Source organism: Micromys minutus, assembly GCF_963924665.1.
Source record: "Micromys minutus genome assembly, chromosome: 16".
NCBI lineage: Eukaryota > Metazoa > Chordata > Mammalia > Rodentia > Muridae > Micromys > Micromys minutus.
The window spans coordinates 42,206,969-42,227,334 of NC_137985.1; the positions used below are offsets into that span (position 1 = coordinate 42,206,969).

General features: G+C 46.6%; 1 protein-coding gene across 3 annotated transcripts in view; it reads left to right on the plus strand.

Moving 5' to 3' along the window:
• Positions 1-19,221, plus strand: part of PPP2R1B (protein phosphatase 2 scaffold subunit Abeta) — a 32,611-nt gene extending 13,390 nt beyond the window's left edge. The window contains exons 11-17 of one of the 3 annotated variants that reach the window (XM_080930121.1): positions 1,079-1,139; positions 4,903-5,057; positions 5,555-5,697; positions 6,076-6,167; positions 10,188-10,309; positions 18,108-18,188; positions 19,123-19,221. In XM_080930121.1, coding sequence (XP_080786247.1) covers positions 1,079-1,139; positions 4,903-5,057; positions 5,555-5,697; positions 6,076-6,167; positions 10,188-10,309; positions 18,108-18,188; positions 19,123-19,215 — 747 coding nt within the window. In that variant the 3' untranslated portion in view covers positions 19,216-19,221. Of the gene's footprint in view, positions 1-1,078; positions 1,140-4,902; positions 5,058-5,554; positions 5,698-6,075; positions 6,168-6,646; positions 7,994-10,187; positions 10,310-18,087; positions 18,287-19,122 lie in introns of those variants that run through there. The other 2 variants (XM_080930122.1, XM_080930120.1) reach the window with 2 other exon arrangements.
• The last annotated feature ends 1,145 nt before the right edge of the window (positions 19,222-20,366 follow it).

Here is a 20,366-nt window from a genome sequence, read left to right on the forward strand (position 1 = left end):
GTGGAGGCCAGAAGAATCCTGTAGAACTGGAGTTACAGACAGTTGTGAGCTACCATGTAGGTGCTCGGAACCAAACCAGGCTTTTTGTAAGAGCCTCAGATGGTCTTAATGGCTGAGCCTTCTCTCTTGCCTCCGTATATGTATTCTTAATTTTTCTTGTGGTGTAAACTTTTAGTCAGTTTATAAAAGCTTCTTAGGACTATTCAGCCCGGCTCATAGGCCTGATGAATCGGTACAGAGTTAACCACGGGCTGTCTGAAGGAGATCACAGGGAAATCCTCAACCTGGAATAGAAGGAGTCTGAGAGCTGATGCTGTGGGCTGAGTGCCTGTCAGATTGGTCATGGCGAGGTGAAGCCGTCCTGTGTAAAGCACAGAGCCCTGGTCATTGGTCTTTATCTACGTACATCGTCACTGGTCAGGGCTGTCTCAGACTTGAGTGAGAAGAATAAGCGTAACGGTCTCAGAAGGAAGGTACCGGTTGTGTGCATCCTGGGCTCCTGTGTGGTGTGCATGTCCTACAGTGAGGGCCTTAGGGCTCGTTCCCAGCCTGTGTGGGCTAGCCAGCAGGCTGGAGAGCCAGGCTCCAACTCTACCTTTTGCCCTGCATACTGGTGCCTGTTGTTTCTCTCTGCTGTCTCTGTCATGCCCTAGAAAAACTGTCCTCTGTCGGTGATCTCTTGTCACTTGCCTTGTGCTCAAGGACTTGTTAACTGAAAAGGGGAGATGAGAATTACCAAGCCCCTCAGCAGCTATTTTTCTGGGTAATTTGCTTTCCCGTGGTGTCTGGATTTGCTCTGCAGACTTCCTCTTGTGCTGTGCCTGCTGTGCTCAGCCCTGTGCGTGTGTGGCTCAGTCCCATCTTCCATAAGCTAGGCTGGCGTCACTCACTCTGGCTTGGTTTTGCTTTCTACGATAGTCATAGTTCGTAATTCTATGCTACTGTTTTTATGGCCCTTTTGTGGTTCAGCTTGTGTGCAAGTGTACCTTTGGCTTTTAGGTAATCATTGTGCAATGTAAATAGAACATCTTGTCCTAACTTCGGATTTGTTTACTAATGGAATCTTCTATATCCATAGGGTGTGGAGTTTTTTGATGAAAAGCTGAATTCTTTGTGTATGGCCTGGCTTGTGGATCATGGTGAGTAGACAAGTTAAAAACAGATACTGTGAGAAGTCCAGGCTTCTGCATGTTTGTGATGTTCATACACAGCTGTTTAAAGAGGCATCCTGTGGGACACACTGTGCCTTAACAATGGAATGCTGAAGAAGGGTTGGTGAAGTTCACTGGCATTCCCTGACTACATAAACATTTTACTGATTTGAGACAGGGTCTCGCCGTGTAGCTCTGGCTAGCCCCCTGCCTGTCTCCTGGGTGTTGGGAGTAAAGGCAGGCTCAGTCTGACTACAGATCTGACATTCGTCCTTCTGTTATTTTGCTTTAAATGTATTTTCTGTGCTGAGTAACTCTGTCCTCCTGTACCTGCTGTCTTTGAGCTTTAGACTCTTAGATGGACAGTTCCTCCAGAGCCAGGACTTACAGCCGACCTGCTGCTTGGTGTCCTCGGTAACTCTGGACCAGGCTGACAGATTGGAAAGGCCGGGGTGGAAAGAACTGGCTTCTTGGGCTTTCTGAGATGAAGTGCAAGGTATAGTAGGAGTGGGGGATGTATGCTGGACCCTGGGCAGAGCCAGGCTTTTGGTTTTACAAAAGGAAAACTTGCTGTTTATTCTTTGGCTGCTGCTGCTGTACTGGAGAATGTGAGCTCAGGACAGTTCAGATTGAACAGGAATAAGCAGGTGCCTTTCTGGTGATGCCTCAGGGCAGTGTGTGCATATCGGGAGGGGCCTCTGTGCCAGGTCCTAGCCTGAGCAGCTTCAGTTCCAGGGAGTGCCTTCAGTTCTTATGTGATATGTCCCATGAGCTCTGGGTCCCTGTTTTGGTGGATGTGATAAGCATCCTGTTGTGGTCCCACTGTGCTGTGTATACTTTATGTATTGCTTGCATTTATCTTTGGATCCTGGTGACTGTTGTTGGGAAAAAATAAGAATGTCTGTGCTTACACCTGTAGGTGGTTTTGTTAAAAGTGCATTTGCTTCATATGTCTGAGAGTGTAAAAGCATGGTTGTGAAGCTCTGTGTGACAATGTGTTAGGGCATATATATGGATACATCTGTGCTTTTAAACAATGGTGTAAAGACTTCTTTTCCTTTTTTTTTTCTCAGAAGTTAAGTTTTTAATGATCATTTATAAAGAAAATTAAAAGAAACTTGGTAAATTATAGAAAGGGATCTTTAATTTTTCTATTTTAAAATATGTGTAAGTGTGTGTGTCTGTGTATGAGCTTGCATTTGTGCTTGTGGGAGCTCTTGGAGGCCGAAGAGGGCATTGGATCCTGATAGGGAGCTGGAATTGTTAGGAGCCCTCTGGCTTAGGTACTGGGGACTGAAATTTAGTTTTCTACAAGAGCAGTATGTATTTTCTTTACCACCGAAGCATCTCCCAGTCCAAGAAATTATTTTTTCTTTAAAAAAGTTTACTTTGGATAAGTGTTCTTGTCATTGGCAGTCCTAGAGACCTTTCTGTTACTCCCTTGAGAGCAATGAAGGGTTAAGACAGGTCTTTGCGTCTTTCCAACTCGGAAGGACCTTTAGGTTCCAGTGTTTCCCAAGTTGACAAATGATACCTGCTCTGTGTAGGTGACGGCTCTATGTGACCTCAGTGTCCTGCCTCCTTGTGTCTTCCAGCTTGGGAGTTAGTAGGTGGACTTTATGTAATGCAGCAGCTACACACAAACTGGGGACATCAGGGTCCCCTTCACCTGGGCTTCCTGCAGCTTTTGTAATTTAGGTTAGATTTTTGTAATTTGAAGAAGAATGGAGCTTGTGCATGTAAGCGGTGCGCAGTGCGCAGTGAGCAGGCTTCTTGTGAAACATCTCCCTCACCCCTGCCCCTGGCATGAAACCGCCGGAAGAGCAGTGTGGGCAGTCTGGAGCTGAGGGGGTGGGCATGAAGACGCCGTTCCTGTCAGTGGGCAGAGTGATAAGAAGGCAGAGCTCAGTGAGGGAACTTTAAAGTTCCAGGTTTGTTTACTAAGTGGTGGGTACCTCATTTATTAATTTATCTTTTATAGGATAAAGGTAAGAATCCAGTCAAAGTTATCGAGAACTGATAGAATTGGATATGTAAAGAAACTTCATATCAGCCTAACCTTGAAGGGAAAGACAGACACAAAGACAAAACAAGGAGTGAGAACTCGGGAAATAGGTGCCAGGAACATAGTAGGCATCTGGCCAAGTAGAGTTCAGTGCAGTTGAGGTCTTGGTCAAGGCTCAGACTCTGGTTCCTTTGGCAGTGGAACCCTGCCACATGGCATTGTAATAAGAATAACTATAAATCAGTAGCTAGGGGCGACACATAGGTGCTGCCATTAGCCCTGTGTGTGGTGTGTGTGTGTGTGTGTGTGTGTGTGTGTGTGTGCACATGCATGTGAGTAGTCTGCCTTCCTATATGTCTACAGGACAGAGGAGGGCATCAGATCCCATTACAGATGGTTATGAGCCACCATGTGGTTGCTGGGAATTGAACTCAGGACCTTTGGAAGAGCAGCCAGTGCTCTTCTCCATTGAGCCATTGCTCCAGCTCCATTAGCCTTCCTTTAAAGGAAGAATGGAGGAGAGGTCTGGAGCAGATTATGTGTGTGTAGGGTAAGGCACTTGACTTGAGCTTGTCCCGAGGATACTTCTTTCTGGTCATCCTGGCATGTGTTTCTCTGCAGACTAAGTCTGAGCAGTGGCTGTTTGAGTATAGCTCCTTGTCTCCTGTCTCTGTGTTTCCCCTGTTCTTAGTCTTTATAGCAGGACTTGAGTTGGGAAAAGTTGGCTATCTCTTACCTCTCTGGACACGTGCATGGATTGCCAAGGATTGGGGTCTTGGCTTTTGGAGTTTTTGTGCTTGCAAGGTGAGAGAAAAAGGAGTGAGTAACCTGCTCTTCTTGATTTGTTATCTGAGTCCAAGTTTTGAGTCTTACTTAGTTTGAAGTGAAGGGATACCAGGCCTTTCTGTGTTTTGGGCTGCATAGACCAACTAATTTTGAGGGAGTAACAACTCAAGACTTCATGGTTTAGTTTTATGATGGCTTTGATAAATTATATTGAATGAATTATTATGTGCTGATATGAGCACTTTTATTAGCTTGTCTTAACACAAGCATTTTCAGTGGGGAAAAGCTTTGATTTGCAGTTGTGTGGGTGACAGTGGGACCTGTGTAGGATTTCTTAACTATCCCTCTCAGCCGGTCTCTGATGCCATTGAGTAATCTTGCTAAAATCCTTTTGATGCTTTTGAAGTCTGTTGTTTGTGTTAGAAATGCTCTGTGCTCAAGGTTGTCCCTGAAGTCTCAAGGGTTTGGCTCTTTCCTTTGTGCCCCAACTCTCCTCACTGCACCCCAAGGTCCAGTCCCTCTTCAGGTCCCACACATCCTTTCCAGTTGTCGAAGGCAGTTCATGACTCTCTGCCCAGAGTCGCTTCTTTCCATTCAGCCTTTTCTGTCCACTGCTGTACGTGATGATTGGTCCTCTGCCATGTGACTCTCTGACCGCCTTGTTCTCATTTTCTGATAGAATATTTGGTCTTTGATGGAAGGTATCTGCTGTCTTCCTTCTGTGGCACATAATACCTAATGGGCAGCTGGGTTTGCTAATTGATGCATAGACTTGAGTCCCTCACATCCTGTCCCTTGGATACAGACATTTTAGAATTGTAATAGCTGTTCCTCAATGTGATTATCACTTAATACGCATATGTTAGGTTTGCACAGAGTTTATTTTGGGTCTGTGCTGTGGATGAAGTAGGTAGTGTGTGAGCACACAGCCTGAAGATGCTCTCTTGCACCCTCCTGCAGTCTATGCCATTCGGGAAGCAGCCACCAACAACCTCATGAAGTTAGTCCAGAAGTTTGGTACAGAGTGGGCCCAGAATACCATCGTCCCTAAAGTGTTGGTAATGGCAAATGATCCTAATTACTTGCACAGAATGACCACTTTATTCTGCATTAATGTAAGTATTACATGGTGTTACTGCTAAGCTTTTTTTTTTTTTTTTGGTTATTCGTGTTCTGAGTTTCTGAGTGAGGTATCTTAAGTTAGAGGTGTATTTCTTACACTGATCCATTTGAATAATTAGAGAAAATGTTGATTTAAGATTTGGATCTGGAGAGATGGCTCACTGGGTAGGAGTAGCTCGTGTCAGGTGATTTCACAACTGCTGGGAGCTCAGCTGGGGGTGAGACCCATAGACCTGACTGTCTCCAAGCATCACCTCCTCCCCACAGTCACACATCTGTAGCGAGCTGAGACTACGTATTTAAGAGTTTCAGTATTTTAAGTCTCAGTTTGCTGTGTGTTTGGCAGAGGTCTTCCATCTGTAGGAGAATTGTTCAAGTAGGAGACATTTTTCTGTTGGTTAGTTACTTTCCCTTTAAATATTAGTTTGTTTCTCTAGATTTGGGTTGTATTAAGAAAGTTTTAAATGTGCCATCTTATTTGTTTTTCTAGGCACTGTCTGAAGCCTGTGGTAAGGAAATAACCACTAAGCAAATGTTGCCCATCGTGTTGAAAATGGCAGGAGACCAGGTAGCAAATGTCCGCTTCAATGTGGCCAAGTCACTGCAGAAAATTGGACCTATTCTAGATACCAAGTAAGACTTCGGTGTTGCTGTTGGTTTGAAAGTATAACCTCATGATGGGGCTTAACCTCTAAAATAAGTCCAGGGATTCCTTTCTTTATCTAGAATCCAGGCTTATTCAGAGAAAAGAATTTAGCCCTCAGTCTTGAGACTGTCCAGTTTGACTTTTACACTTAAGTGCTGGGTGTGTATAGGTCACTGCTCAAAAGCAAATTTCTCCAATAACTTCTTTATAAATTATTTGGTGTGCTTGTCATGTTTGTATTTAGAAGTATTTTCATTTTAAAATTTAAAATTGCCATAGGTCAAACTCCAGGTTTGATTGCAGACTGTATCCTATTGACCTCTGCTCTCACAGCCGTCCTTTTCATGGTGACTTTTGAATTTCAGCGCTTTGCAGGGGGAGGTGAAGCCGGTGCTGCAGAAACTCGGTCAGGACGAAGACATGGATGTCAAATATTTCGCACAGGAAGCTATAAGTGGTATGCCTTGTGTTTTGTGCTGGGCTCTGGTGGCTGGGGCGTTTTCCTCTTCAGTGTGAGCAGGGGGAGGGGGCCGTGTGATGAGCAAGATGGGAGGTGGGGTGGTGAGTGCCTGTCACATTGGGCCTGTTTGGTTAGGTTAGGAATTTCTTGGTCCCTGCTGGGCTCAGTAGCACACACTTGTAATCCTAGCACTTGGGAGACTGAGGCAGGAAGATCTCAATGTAGAGGAGTCTGGGCTACATTGTGACCCTATCTAAAACAGATGTCTTGGCCCCACTGTTCTCTGCCGAGTGTGTGTAGGATGCTGCTGATTATTTCTGGCCTCAGGAAGTCTTTAGTCTGCAGTCAGCTGGACTAAAGCAGCAGCGCCAGGGCCACAGCAGGAGCGCAGGCTCAGCACTGTTGCATGCTAAATGATCAAGCGATCACTCATGACTTTCTGTACCACTAACAAGATTTTGTTTGGAATTTTCCAGTTCTTGCCTTGGCATAAAGAGGAACAGGAGGGAAAAGCCTTTGCTAAATTCTTATCACAGATCTCTAGTCAATGTGTTCTTACCCTGGGTGGAGAAAAATGGAAACCTTCAAGATCTCATCCAAGCAAATGGCAACAACATAGAAGAAATCAGATTTCAGTGACTTGATTCTTTCTAAACGCGAACTCAGACTGATTTTACTTCTCTCTTGGGATAACTGTAACGCTCCTCTTCTGACCAGTTGCTGATGTCCCTCCTACAGTCATCTCTTGAGTGTCTCCCGGGGTTTCTCTCCAGAACCATTGAGGCTCCTGCCGCCTCCCTTTTGAATCAGGCCCCAGCCACTTACAATTCCAGACAGAGCCTGGATGGATTTGGACCCCGGCACAGAGTGGAGTGAATCTCTCACTGTTTACACGTATCTAGGTGGCTCTCCATCTTTCCAGTGTTATGAGTAAATGGTTTAGAATAAGTTATAACTATCGACTTGGAGATAACATTGAGATTTGACTATAGTGAAAGCTGCATCCTCCTGGTTACGATGGCCCATCAGCATCTCATGTGAAAGGAGATGTGGAAGGCTAACGAATGGCTGTTCTGGTTTCCATTTGCTCATTTGACTGTAATCATGTCATGCAGAAGCCGGAAGTGGGTGTGTCTTGCTGCTAATGTGTGATGTTGAAAGGAAACAATTTCAACGGCTCAGCACTGTGACTGCCTTCAAAAACTCATAAGAAACTTTAGTGCCTCCTACTAAGTTGTGGTTCTACTGTTCATTGGGAAGTGTTGTGTTTCAATAAGTGTAGGAACCACTCACTGGTCCAGGTTTTGCTCCCAGCAATGTGAGCACTGTGCTGTTACAAAACTGCAGTACCAAACTGAAGTTTCTTGCTCAGTGTTTTCTTGTGGTGTGGGTGATGCTAGAACATTTTTCTACGTTTGCAGTAAAATTTCATTAATTTGTCCAGAATTTTAAGGTGGCAGGCCAAGCTGAATGGGGTTTGCAGAGCAAACTGTGTTTATGGAAGGCTGCTGGACACTAATTTTAGGACGTTTACGCTTATCAGCGGGTGTGCCTGTGGCCAGTCTCCCTGCTCTGTCATACCCTGGTCCTTCCAGGAGCAGCTCTGACACATCCCACCTTTTCTGAATATTCTGGATAATTTAAATGTTTTCATCTCACTCCTTGTCTTGAGTGGATTGGTTAATGAGGTTTTACTGCAGCCTGCTTTACTCAGTGCTCCCCTCCTACCGTGTAGTTTGATGTTTCCATTTGGGTTCCTGAATTGTTGATTTTACTTACAAACCCCTTTAAATATAACAAGCCCTGTTCTGTTTTGTGAAGGCCCAGAGATGCCTACAAAACTTTGTACATTAAACATAAGTTACATAAAACCAAGTTTGTGTAAATGCTTTTAAGTTTATCATACCTTAGAAAAACAGACCGTTTCTATCAGAGACGGTGGCCTGTGTTTTAAACTGCTGGTTACTTAGTTTCCATTTTTATGAGTTCTAGGGCCAAGGTTTGAGTATTTCCAAGCCCTTTAGTGCTTTAAATTACTCTGCTGTAAACATTTGAATTTCAGTTGCTTTTTCATCCCCTGCAGGCTGTACTGAGTTCTATGTTTGAGAGATACTTGTCTTGACTGTGAAAATGTGCGCTTGGACAGCTGCTTCACCTTTGGTTGGAAATGCCACATGGTATACTTGGGAATAAGCCTCTAAAGTGTCCCTGTCCCTCTACCCCCTACCCCTGCCCCGGACTACTAAAGGAAGGGACAGTGGACCCCTGCCTTCTCATATAAGGGTCACATAGCATGCAGGATCTGTTTGGGGCAGCCATTTGAGGCTTCACTGTTCTCTCCGGTGTATGCAGTGAACTACTATGAGTTATCCTGTATAGCAATTGCTCTTTAGCTTAAATTTGGCCATTTTCTCTGTGTACAAGCTTTTATATTTTTCTTTCTCCAGAAGCTCTGTGGTGCAGGCTTGGTCTGTTCTGTCTTGTGTTGTACCTTTGCCTGGGCCAGTGTCTGGGATATATTGTTGGTGCTTTGTAAAACCGAGTTCATTGAGTGATTTTTTTTTTAAAGGGTGTCCTCTGGCAGGGAACAAAGTCACCAAGACTGTCTCACTCTCATTAATACAATTAGCAACTTCTTTGCTCCTAAGAAGCAAGAACCTCCGTCCTAGATGAGTCTCCAGCTCCAGGAATTCTTTTTTTTTTTCCCGTTTTGAGACAAGGCTCTCCATGTAGTCCTGGATGTCCTGGAACTCTACATAGACCAGGCTGGCCCTGCCTCTGTCTCCCAAGTGCTGGGCTGAAAGGCATGCCACTACCCCAGGGTTGAGGAATTATTCTTTTGGAATTGTCTGGTTGCCTTGAACATAATATTACTACTGTTTTACATCTAAGCAGTTTATACCATTGTTCAACTTGTTAGGAAAGGGAAAAGCCAAGACAAACACACATATCCTGTGTCAATTAAAAGTGACCCATTAGTAGTGGAGTTCACTTTAGTGACTCTTTTACATTGTGAGCAAAATATTAGATCTTGTGCGTCTAATGTGTTGCCAATGAATAGGAGCCTGAAGATGGATTTTGTTTCATAAGGATAAACAGATTAATGTGTGATTTTGAATGAGGCCTTGTCAAAATAAAGGGTAACCTTCAGTTCACGGAAATACCAAGCTTGACTATAGTGATAGGGGCCTCAAAGTAGGGGTGGAGGGAGTGTGTTTGCTGGAGGACTTCTTATTCAAGAGACAGCACGACAGCATCCAGAATGCTTGCGTAACACCCAGGAAGAACAGGATGTCTTCCTGACACCACTGAGCTGCCCAGAGTTGTTTTATTAACCTCTGTGTCCCTTGTGTTCCTCACAGAGGTCCTTGGGGCCATCACACTGGGGATGGTAGGTCAGGGCCTCTGCTTGCATCCCTTGCGTGCTGGCTGTTCTTTCTCTGGAACATCAGTTGCAGAGAAGATCTACCCCACGTTCTTGGTGAACAGGTGAAGTGGTTGCCGTCCTTTGGCTCATTGCTTTACTCCCCTTTCTGCCCATTTCCTTGCTTGTCTTTTCTCTTCCCACACAAGTCTTCAGTCTTCTGCACCTAGAATAGCCTTTACAGTTCCCGATCCTTCTCTGGGCCTGCTGTTTCCGGGAAGTTATGGCATGCTCAGTTGACATGGACGTCTTTTGGGGGATGAAGTGTTCACTGGGAAGAAAAGCCAAGCCGTTTCTTTCTTGGGAATTGTCCTTAACTGCTGTGGTCAAATGTGAAAGGAGCTAGGTCTGTTGGCTTGGGGCTCTACAGGCTACCCATGACCAAGATGTGGGGGAACCCTCCGATCTCACGGGGTCACTGGAGCAAAATGGTACTGGTGAAGGCTGGTTTTCTCTGCACAGCTGCCCAGAACCTGGTGTTGCTGGCCCATCATGTAGGGCAGCTGAGGGCATCACACCTGGGAGGCACAGGTGGCTTGGGAGGGATGTGCCCTGGTCAAGGACAGTCACAGCACTGCTGTCTATATCTCTAGTGGTGGCACAAAGGCTGAGGAAGCTAGAGTTTCCTGTGAAAGACAGTGAAGAGCCCAGCATCCTTGGGGTTGACAAGAATCTCTTCCTGAGACCCCGAGTGCCTGGAGAGGACACTGGGAAGGTAAGTGCCCCTGAAACGTGGGGCCAGAGCCCTGTCCTTTCTGGGCTGAGGGTAGCCAGCAGAGCTTGCTGCGGCTATAGGGAGTCACACAAGGTGGGAGAGCAGCCATTCCCACTACACGTGCCCTTGAGAGGTACCTGGCTCTAGGGTAGGAGAGTATTGTAAAGTCTTGCTTTGTTCTGCTCCCTTTGCAGCGTGGTGGTGGTCTTGTCCAGATGTGTGGTTTGAGGGCTTTTGACTCTTCCAGAGACTGAGATGAGACCCGTGCAACAAAAGGGTAGACTGGAAGAGCTGGCAACTTTCTTCACAGGCTGCAGAATTATTGGCACGATTCTATTTAGGGAGTTGTTTCCATTCAGGACGAAGAGTCCATGCCTGATGTTTTCCTGGATGTTTTCCAAGCCCATTTTGCCTCCTACAACCACATGGAGAAGGGCTGCAGTCACCCTGAGGCCAGTGATAGAAGGGAGGTTATGATTTAAAGTAAGCTTTAGGAGAGGAGAGCCTGAGCTGCCTAGTGCTGATGTCAAGTTAGATACAGTGACTGCGAGAGGTTGGTGCTCTCTTACCCACATTGTGTGGAGAAACCACCGACAGAAAGGGCTGTCTTTAAATTACCTGGCTCTTCACTTGATCTGCAGCATTTCCTGTTCTAACTCATGCCTTCCTGTGTCTATGCACACTGCTGTCTCCTGCCTGAGTTGGCCAGCTGTCTACACCAGGCAGTCCCAGGGATGCTGTGTGCTGGGAGAAAGTGCTGGCTGAGTGCTGCCTCCAAAGCCTCAACAGCCTAAGCCTGGCAGATGCCCAGGATGCCAGCCCTTCATGTACCTTTGACAGCTTTGTAGGCTTTCACCAAGACTTGGCTGGAGTTGTAAGAACTGTGAGTCTTAGGGGCCTGAGCCACACCTTTCTTAAAAGATAATGGAGCTGTTCTGTTTTCCAACATACGCAGGAACATTTAGCTCAGGGGTGTCCTGAGCTGAGCCCCGACCAGTGAGACATCCGCTCCCTGCCACATCAACTTAGGTCAGCTCTGAGGAACTCTTTCCGGCTGAGGACAGCATTAGCTGTCATTTCTTGAGCTTTACTGCCATACCTTGTGAAGCATTTAGCCAGATACCTTTGTGGTACATGTTTACCTCGGACACATTTAAGGTGGTTGGGAACCCTCCCTAGAAGCCAGCTGTACTATTTCTCTGAGGCTGCAGTTCATTTTATCCAGGAGCCTGCCTTGCTTTAGTTTCACTTAAAGCAAATGCTCTGGGGGTAAAACGGAAAGGACTTTGCTGTTGCTGGGCAGAGTTTCATGTCAGGAACCTATAGCCAAGTTAGTAATCCAGGAAGTCATCCGGTTGCAAACCAGAAGTTGTTCCTAACCCTTTTCTATGGTGTGTGGCCAGCACTGATCTGTCCTCATGGGGAGAACTCTGGGAACTTAGTTTTTGACTAGCCTCAAAGCCCTAAGGGAGTCATCTGATGTCGTAAGGCTGTGCCTGCTGCTTGGTCCAAGAAATCAACCCAGGCTTCCTCCTGGTGAAGGGTGGGTGTTGCTTCAGTGTCGTGGAGATAGGCTCTTGGAAGTCGGCGTGGTCTTTGTGCTCGATGAATCATATTCTCACATACAGGAGCTGCCAGGGAGCATCCTGGGCCACTGGTCACACTGCTACCTCCAGGTTGGCACAGCTACTCCCTCCAGGGTGGAGGTTGCCCTCTGACCACAGCTGCTGGCAAGACTGTCGGCAAGGGTTAATAGTGGATTTGTTTATTGAAGCATGAAGTAGCTGTCACATGATTTTAATCAAAACACTTATTTCCCCCGACAACAGTGATGTCAGTCTTGTTGTTGCAGGAAGGAGCAGCTATGAGGGACATTCAGTCTCCTCGCTGAGTCCAGGTCTGGAGACTCAAACCCAGTGAAACATCCATAAATAATGGGTACAGACACTGGGTTGAAAATCTGCATGCTTTCTCTTCCCTCTCCCTGGACAGTCGGTCCTGTGTGGAGTCTCAGCTAAGAGCTCACCTTCCCTGTCCCTGGCTCCCCCACCCTTGCTTCTACAGCTGCTTTTTAATTGCTGTTTTCGCAGTTCTTCCACTTAATTTCTGGACCCCTAAGATCTCCGGTTCGTGCCTTCTGGCATTTGTCTCTTCTGGGATCTAAGCCAGCACTTGTTGGTGACCTGAGATGTTCTGGCTGGACTGGGAACTGGGAGGAACCTGCTCTGGTAGGCAGTTGGTTTACTCCTCAGAGACACCAGGGCTGCCAGAGGATGTTAAGGGCCACTCTTAGGGGCCTCGATGTGAGTGTTTGAAGGGTAGGGGTTTAAGAGCCTGGCCAGAGGATTAGTCTTGAACCCCAAAGACTAGAATCCAGGAGGATCAGTCACAGGCCGGCTAGAGCAGGTCCCTAGGCTCTGGTCTCCTGTGGTTCCCTGAGGACTGACTGTGCAGAAAGACTCCCCTGGGCTTTCTACACCCATGAGTTTAATTACTTCAAAGCTGAGGAGGAAAAGGCTGCCTAGACAGGGCTTATGTTACTGTGACCAAAAAAACCTGACCAAATCCACCTAAGTGTTTAGACTGGCTCACAGCTTGAGGGAACAGTCCATGGTTGATAGTCACATTGTCTGGTCAGATCAGATGGACGCTGATCCTCTGCTTGGCTTCCTTTTCTCATTTTATTTCTTCAAGACACCTACCTACGGTCTGGTCACCCACATTCAGGATGGTTCTTCCTTCCTTCCATACTTAAACCCTTCAGGGAACTTCCTCACAGACAGATGCAGAGGGTTTCCTCCCTGATTCCACATCTAGTCAAGGGGACAATGAAGATGAACCCTCAGATTCTTAGGGCTGGTCTCATGTTGTGGCACTCATGATCAGTGCTACCCTGAACTCACTGCCAAAATTCAGAGGTCTCAGGGCTAAGTTGCCAGTTGAGGGAAATCATCTTTCAATCAGCGAGGTGAGACTTCACGGGCAACCGCATAGCCATCAGTGTCAGAGAGTGACTGTGACAGGCAGTCAAGAGCCATTGGTGGGATCTTAACCTTTCCATGTTAGAGGGAGGTGCTGAGTCGAGCTGTGACCCCCCATAGTGACCTGCATAGGTCAGTGGCAAGCCTAGACTCAGTTCAGGTCTGTTGCTGCCTCCTGCGCTGTCTCTGGCAGGAAGGGGTGGTACTACTCACCTGCAGTGCCTGTCTACCCACTGGTTTGGACTGGGGAGCCAGCCTCTCTTTCCCCAAGTCTTGCTTTGTACTGGCTCTTTATTTCCTGGGACCCTTTCAACTGCCTGCCTGACCTTTAGTCCTCAATTTGATGACTAAACTCTTTGGTTTCCATGGTGACCTGTAGTCCCAGTAGGTCTCAGGCTAGACACAGGCAATGAACCGGGTCCCTTGCATGGTGTGCTTTGTAGGAAGGCCTTGCCGTCCTTCGTTTGCCGTACCCCATCCTACTGGCTTGGTGGGACATCTTGGGGTCAAAGTTCTCAGGCCCTCTCTTGGGCAACTCAGGCTTTGTTACTCCGTGTTTGGGGAAGGAGGAGGAAGAAGACAGAGAAGAAGCTTTCAAAGCCTATGTATCTGTGGAGGGAGTGACTCAGCTCCAGAGGTTCAACACCCAACTGCCTCATTTTCTCTGGGCTTTGAGTTTTCTGATCTTTCTGCCCAGCCAGCTTTGGGGGCTTGGCTCCCGGGCAGTCTGCGCCTCTGCAGTCATTACTCACCCACTTAAGTGCTTTGCTTGTTTTACTCCCTCACTGCCAGTTCAGGCCATTCAGCAGTCCTTGGGAAATACTGTCAGAAACACATACAAAGGGAGGGAGCAGGGCTCCCTGGCTCTGTAACCGTAGACACAGAGGAATTCAGCAAACAGACTCCTTAGAACAGGGGGAGCTCCGCACTCTGCTTGACTTCTCAGGCTCAGCCTCAGTGATCTGTGGTCACACATCTGTGCCTGGACTGCGGCAGGTGTGTCACGGAAGACAGCTCCATGTTTGAGGTACAGTTCCATCTACTCTGGTTCAAGACACATATCTATTTCTCTTACTGGACTGTGCCCCAAAATATTCTGTGTATCATATTCATTGCCCAAGAACTGTTTAGCCTTTGAAATTCTCGGCTGGAGGCAAAGTGGACAGGCAGATCCGTGCTTTAATGAGCCCAAGGTGGAACAAGTGCGCTCTGTGAGGGTTCCTATGCGGCCACATAGCTCCGGGCGCTTAGTGCACAGCACTTGCTTAGGCAGACCAGTTCATAACACCAACAGACAATACAGGGAGATGAGCATGGCCTCTACAAAAGGATGACATGCAAGTTCGCCAAGTGGTCCATACATGATGGGAGGGTAGCAGGGTGGATGTCATGGAAGAATCATGGATGAACTGGATTTGTAGATAGGTGTGAAGATGTCAAAATAAAACCCACTAGTCTATACATTAAAAAAAGTGAAAAATATCCATATCAATATTAAAAAATAGCTTCAGTGTACAAAGCCAGTCTTGCTCCTAACTGATCTTGGGTTCCCCCTTTCCTGGACCCACTTGGAGGTATGAGCGCCCTTCAGATGTAAGTGTCACTGTCAGAGTAAGGGGTTCTCACTGGCCCAGGAAGAGCCTCTAGATCCTGGATGCATGCTTCTAGAAACTGAGCTTTCTTTCTGTAGGTGAGGTTTCTGGAGAAGAGTCCAGAGAGTTCCCTGCATATCCAAGGACTCTGATCCCACAATTCAAGGCATGGGGAAGAGAGGAAAGGGCTGCTCCCAGGAAGGAAGCCTCAGTTTGTCCACTCTGGCTACAGGATGACTAGAGGCTTTGGAACTGTGCTTACTGCTGGCCTACTGTGTTCCTGAGCTGGTCAAGCAGAGGCCACAGGGTAGTGCTATTGGCCTCTGTGGCCTATTTCTTATTCTTTATAGGGAGGGCTTAGCACGAGGCATGTAAATAAAGAGTGTCCTTAGACTTGGGGGAGGCCTGGGAGAACCTATGAGAACAATACAATGATGGATTCATTCAGTGCATTCAATGTCCAAGGGTAAAGAGCTGTTTGAAGGCAGGATAGAGCTGCACACACTGAGGGTTCTGTGCTCCCAGTCCCACCCTCACAGCCACTGGGCTTGTCTCAGTTTGAGAGTCATTGCAGTTCTTTTCTATATAATACTGGCCCAGGGGAATGGCTTAAGTAATGGAAACCAAATCTCATCTGTACTCAGTGCCAGAAAGCAGGATTTAGTTCTGCCCTTTCACTCAGGGTCTGGTCCTACAAGTCTAGCTTGGCAAAGGGATTCTCCAGAACTCCAAGGGCAAAAGGTTCTTTCTATCTTAAGAATGTCTGTCCTTGTGAGAAGTTCTTTGTGGGTGTGTGTGTGAGTGTGTGTGTGTGTGTGTAGCTCACTTCTGTCCCATTCACAGACCCCCAGAGGTGACACTTAGAGTGCTGTTCCTGGCTGTCCTGTTTCCTTGTCTGGGGGAAGCTGAACTAGAGCACGGTGTGCTTGTCTTTGTTCCTCTTCCTGTGCAGACCGCAGTGATGGCTTTGTCCTGACACTACAGCAGGAACATTAGCTGGGCTCAGTGAGGCCCTGACGGTGCAGGCTGTGCTTAGCAGTACATCAGCCATCTGTAGTGGCTAACGTGTACTCAGGCAATTTAGGGCGAGGTATTATTTACCCTGCTGACGTCAATGAGAACATATTATCCACTGTCTTTTCTGTAGCTTGAAATGAGCACCAGAGCTCAGAGAGCACAGCCAGCTTCCAGTGTGAAAACTGCCCACTGCTCAGTGAGGTGGACTCCTGCCTATAATCTCAGGAGTCTGGTATTCATATCACCAGGCCTTTAGAAAACAAGGTGTTTTTATTTTAATTCAGGAGGGTTGGAGACATAAAAACAGTACATTTTCTTTGCAGAAAATTACCCCATTTACATTACCATTTGGTACAAAGATCATTTATTAAACTGCATTTTAGGCAATTTTCTAACACTGAATGACAGGTGACACTTTGATTTTTCACATTGGAGCTATTATGATTTGCACACAAAATACCAAAGCTATTGAAGTCGCCAATTTTTCTTAGTAATTAAAAAGCACGCAAGAAAAAAGTGACTACAGTCATATTAAGTTTACCGAAAGTAACTCACAGAGCAAGCTGAATCCAGCAAGCTGTTCTTTCTGCAATAAGAGAATGGTCTTGCCTTTCTAGAAAGTGCAAATAGTCTCTGCCCTCTTCTGCTGCAGTCCCCCAGAGGCAGGCCAGCCCCCCCTTCCTGCTGTTTTCTCTCTCTCTCTCTCTTTTTAAACCATGAGTATTGAGGATGCTTTACCTGTTGGGTAGCATCAGTTTCCTGTACTTGGTAATGTAACACCGTTCCATCTGCTCGGGTTTTGCTTGTATTTCTGTTTTTAAAGCTACCCTTACTTCCCCATTTTGGTTCTGAAAAGTCCTAGCATCCTGCCATCAAAGCATGTTACTATTCTGTAATCCCGAAAGTGTCTTAATAAACCTTCCTACTTGACAGGACTTAATTGTAGAGAAATTCAATAGACATAGCGACAAATTCCTTTAATCCCAGCACTTGGAGACAGGCAGGTGCATCTGAGTTTGAGTCTAGCCTGCTCTACAGAGTGAGTTCCAGGACAGCCAGGGCTACATAGTGAGACCCTGTTTCAAACCAAACCAAACCAAACCAAAAAAAAAAAAAAAAAAAAAAAAAAAAAAAAAACAAAAACAAAAACAAAAAACCAAGTATTCTAGTGCCTTCCCTTTAGGATAAAGGTTGAATTCATGATTCTCTGGGCATCCATCTTTTCTCCAGTTGACTCTGTTGACTAAGTATTAGTCACTTTGTCCCTTTGTCAATCATGGAGGGGCATGTCCTTCCAATATATACTTAGAAAATATTGGATTGCATAACTCTGAATAAGCAAACATCTTTGCTACAAGCACAAGCTTCTGCAGTTTATCGGACATCAAGATGGCCAGTCTCTGGTGTCTGTGTCTCCCTGTGCAGTGCAGTCACCCAGACAGCTACAGTTATAAGGGCCCTTAGAGCCAGGCAGCTGTCAAGTGGAGGCTACAGCTGTGGGGACAGGGTTCCAACACACACCAAAAGCCAAGCAAGGAAGGTGCTTGTCCCTGCTACCCCCACTTTCTGAGCTGTGACCTCAGCTAAGTTATGTATCCTTAAGGGCTTTGCTTTCCTCAGAAATATGGACAGAATTTCTCTAGCTAATCTCACAAAATTGATCTGAGGGATCTAAGCAAGCACTCAGAAGTGCTTGATACATTGCTGTGAACACGGGCAGGCAAGCTGAGTAAGAGTAATCAGGACTTGTAAGAACCATACTTGGCTAAGCTGTCTGTCAATCAATGCAGACATGTGCCCAAATTTGCTCACACAGAATGTAGACAGACTATGTGGTGCAACTAGGAATGCTGGGAGTCTTCCAGAATCAGCTAGGTTGTTGCAACTGAAGGTGTTAGGAGATCAGAGACTTTGGGGCCAAGGGACCTTTTAAGGTCAGTGTCTCATTTCACATGGCACTGAAATGGTGGAAAAAGCCATGTGAATCTCTCACTGCTCTAAGGCCCCAAGCCAGGGAAGGGGTGTGTGTGTGTTCTGAAGTGTTTTTTTCTAGTGATGAAACAGGTTGACTCTGCTCTTGTCTCCCACAAATCATTCTGAAGGTAAGTACTATAGAAGTTTCCAGAAGCAACAAAGTGATAAGGATCCCTGCCTGGGCAACGACTCCAACTTACTACCTGCTCTCCAGTTTCTACCTTTGGTGTCTAGGCACAGAGAGACCGAGCGACTCGGGTGGCTTCCGAGGAGGCAGTAGAGGCAGCCCAGCTTAGGGGCACAGACACAGCAAAGGTCAGCCCGGCACCGGGACTCTGCATTTGCTACTTCAATCACTGTCATCAAGTGACACTACATACTGTCTCTAAAGGAGGAGGAATGTGAAAAAGTTGCCCGACTATGAATTTTCTGTAAACCAACAGGGAGCGTTGGTATGAGTGTAATCCAGACCAGAGAACCTCTGATCTTGACATATATAAGAAGCAGGCTTGATTAGAGGCTGGAGAACCTGCAGAAGGAGAACCCACTGGGTCCCATGCTGGCACATCTGGGGCCCTTGAGCAGTTAGTTGACTTAGAAGCTGCTCCTTTTAGCTCCTTCAGTTTCTGGTTCATCACATTGTCTCTCTCCAGCTGAGAGCACACCCTTTCCCCAGTCCTGGTATCCCTGCCTCAGGTATAATGGCTCCTGGGGTACCTCAGCATCCTACTTAACAGAGCTCAGGGCAGGGCAGAGGGTGTTACTTCACAGGATGCATTGTTCAAGGGGGGCATACAGGGCAGGGGCCCTGTAACAATGCAGTAACTTAACTGGATTATAATATACATTAGGAGGGAGCGTGAGAAGCAGAGGCCGAAGTCCTCCCTCCCTGATACCAGGACCTGGTTTAAATATTTCTGAGCTCTTGATTTCTGGTATAGAGACACCTTGGCTTCCTTTTTTCTAGGATGCAAAGCAACAGGAAGGGCTTTGTTCAGACCAACTCTTATACCTCACATCACTCCCAAAGGCTTTTCCTGGGTCTCCATTATCTCCCATTGTGTAGATTCTAGAGGGTTATGGACATAAAGAACTACCCCCATCTTTGTTCCCAAGGTGGCAGTTCAGCCAGGCCATTTCAGGGCAGAATGAGGGCTGATGCTGGTCAGGCAGCTCCCTGGGAATAGAGGAGTGGGACCCCACATCTGTTGTCTTTCTGCTGCATTAACACCCTCTATTTGTATTACAGGGACCAGCATGTCAGCTGCATGTAAATACTAGAGACACACTTGCCCAACTGGAAACTGCAGAACTAATGCATTTCCCCCAAAGCAGAGAGTAATACCCCTGGATAACCAAAGACCATAAACAAAAAAAAAATAAAAGAGTACCACACATATTGCACATTTTGCCCAATGAAAATTCTACCTCATGTTTGAATCCCCAGTCTCCTTGGAGAGGCTAGTTTACAAGACAGCAAAGCTAAGGGTCACTATACAGTAGTGTACACACTGTGATGGGAGGCCAACATGTCAGCATTTCAAAACTGCCTCTCCACAAGAGTGGGCTAAGCCTTCTTAGTGTTACTTTAGTACTTGTGAGAAGAAACGACTTGGAAGTTTCCACGGGTCACTAGTTAAGAGGCAGACGCAGAAGCAATCAGATGAGTAGGGAGCCCATCTGCTCTCACCAGCCTCCACCTCATGAAATAAAGGGATGTCCACTTGAAAGCGAGGAAGGAGAAAATGGGAGCTTACGACTGCTTCCAGCTGGATGGTTCTTGGTCTTCACAAGGCGACTGTCCTTACTTCCTCTGTGTTAGTGCCTAACAGGCTTGGCCACTGACGAGGTTCCCAGCTTCTCTCTGCAGCCTTTAACCTTCTGACAGCCTCTCCGCAGCCCCTCCTCTGTCGCCTAACTGTCCTGACATAGCTGCTAGGTCTCCTGGGCTAAGCAGCTCACAGCCCTGTTGGGGGGCAGGGGTTTATGCCAATCTGTTGCGGTCTGTTCCTGCAGTCCTGAAATGAGCGGCCCCCATTTTCAATCTGGAAGGCATTTTCATTTTGTCAATATTACAGCACTTCTGCAGTGTATTTTGGGAAAACATTCTCCTTCAGTCTAGATAAATCAAGCCCTACTTTATAACTTGGCTTATTTTGCAAAGCTTTAAGCATTTCAGAGATCTTAATGAAATGATCTCTTCAATGAAATCATCAATCTTAAGCACGAGGAGGAACAGAATCAATAAAAGAAACACACGTTATCCTTACTGGATTTTCGTTATTACATCGCAAAAGTGACAGTCCCTCCTGCTATCCACTCCTGCTGTAACCCCACAGCCCAGTTTCAAGCAGAGTGCATTTCCAAAGCAGCCTGGCACCAGTGGGGAGCCCAACAACTACAGTCTCTGGCCAGCCTCAAGACTGCTTGAGTCACCAACTCTGGCAGGGGCTGGGCTGGGCTGCGGGCCAGGATGGCTCTCTGGAGACTTCC